Raw genomic sequence first — 1,590 nt, 5'->3', positions numbered from 1 at the left:
CAGATTAGTAAACTGTGTTAACAATACGTAGGAAATAATCTTGCATGATAAAATATCTTCAACTACAGGTTTTTCATTTTTTGGTCAACTTCTGTTAAAGAAATGTGCACTAATAACGAAACATATTTCAACAACCTTTTTCTACGAGGTAACTGAGATTAAGATAAAAAAAAAACTTGTGGGTTTCCTGGTTTTTAGGTTTTTACTTACATTCAACTTTGAGTTGGCTAAGAATCTGGTAAGTTGTTTCAAACTTAATGTAATTAAATTATTTTATTTCACATATATTTTAAACCAGTTGTCACATAATAATTTTCAAATAACTAAAATGTTGCAATGATTAAGAAAGACAAGAAAAAGTTTGATCTAAACTAACCCTTACTTCTTAAGCTTCTCTTGTTTGGCTATTACACGACAGTCGAAACCAAAATAAGTGTCAAAAGTAGGTTTCATAATGTTGTTTTAAAAAATGTGATATTTAAGACAGCATTGTTGTTGTGCTTTTAACTTACAATTGTTTTTAAAAGTTGTGTTGTTGTTTCTCATTTTTTACAGGTGAAGATGAAAACTTGATCTATTTGAAGTTTTTCCAGCATTTTCGCTGCTATGATATCATTCCTATTAGTGCCAAGTTAGTTGTCTTTGACACCCAGTTGCTGGTAAGTTAGGAATTCGTCTGATAGATTGGTGTACAATTTTTTACCATTGTTGGAAAGAATTTTAAATACTGGATATATTTATTCTACCTTGAGTTTGTACTAGCAGTGAATGTCGTTGGAACGTTGGGATTATATCAGTAAACTGGATGTATTCTAGCTTTTGAGTTAATGTTAACAGTGAATGTCGTTGGAACGTTGGGATTATATCAGTAAACTGGATGTATTCTAGCTTTTGAGTTAATGTTAACAGTGAATGTCGTTGGAACGTTGGGATTATATCAGTAAACTGGATGTATTCTAGCTTTTCAATTAATGTTAACAGTGAATGTCGTTGGAACGTTGGGATTATATCAGTAAACTGGATGTATTCTAGCTTTTCAGTTAATGTTAACAGTGAAGGTTGGGAGATTTTAAGGAACTAAAACCATCTCATCGATGTCTTCTCATTACACCTAAAATACAACATTGAAGGTGTGGACTGTGATTCTGTCCATGGCCTTGGGTCATACTAGAATATAATAACACAGTACAGCATATACAGTGTTATGTGTTTACACAAATTGCTGAATCTTAGTCCAGAACATTTGATTTATTCATCTTTTTAAAACTATTTTTAACTTTGAAAATAAAAATAAAAGTTAAAACTTACATGTGAGGTATAAATTCATATTTGTTAAATGTTGAGAAAATAATACTGAAACATTTTCTATGTTAGGTGGTATATTTTAGACAGTATATGTACCCCCCCCCCCCAATAGGTATACTTACAAATTCTATATAAGTTTTAAAATTTTTTACAATTTTGTTATATTGATGCATTAATGGTAAGTGTATATTTATATATTTTGTAGAATTGAAATGTGATGATATTGGAGGGTCACTAGACCACAAACATGTTTGTTGTAATAAGAGTTTCTCTAAATATACACTG

The 1,590-nt window shown here is 30.2% G+C and overlaps 1 protein-coding gene across 1 annotated transcript in view; it reads left to right on the top strand.

The window, feature by feature from the left end:
- The window catches only part of LOC111083468, an 18,274-nt gene extending 17,606 nt beyond the window's left edge, over positions 1–668 (top strand). The window contains exon 4 of the mRNA XM_022380008.1: positions 556–668. Coding sequence (XP_022235716.1) covers positions 556–668 — 113 coding nt within the window. The remainder of the gene's footprint in view (positions 1–555) is intronic.
- The last annotated feature ends 922 nt before the right edge of the window (positions 669–1,590 follow it).

Source organism: Limulus polyphemus, unplaced genomic scaffold (assembly GCF_000517525.1).
Source record: "Limulus polyphemus unplaced genomic scaffold, Limulus_polyphemus-2.1.2 Scaffold9658, whole genome shotgun sequence".
In the NCBI taxonomy this organism is placed as follows: domain Eukaryota; kingdom Metazoa; phylum Arthropoda; class Merostomata; order Xiphosura; family Limulidae; genus Limulus; species Limulus polyphemus.
The sequence above is the reverse complement of the archived record's forward strand: the minus strand, read 5'-3'. Positions and strand labels throughout refer to the sequence as shown.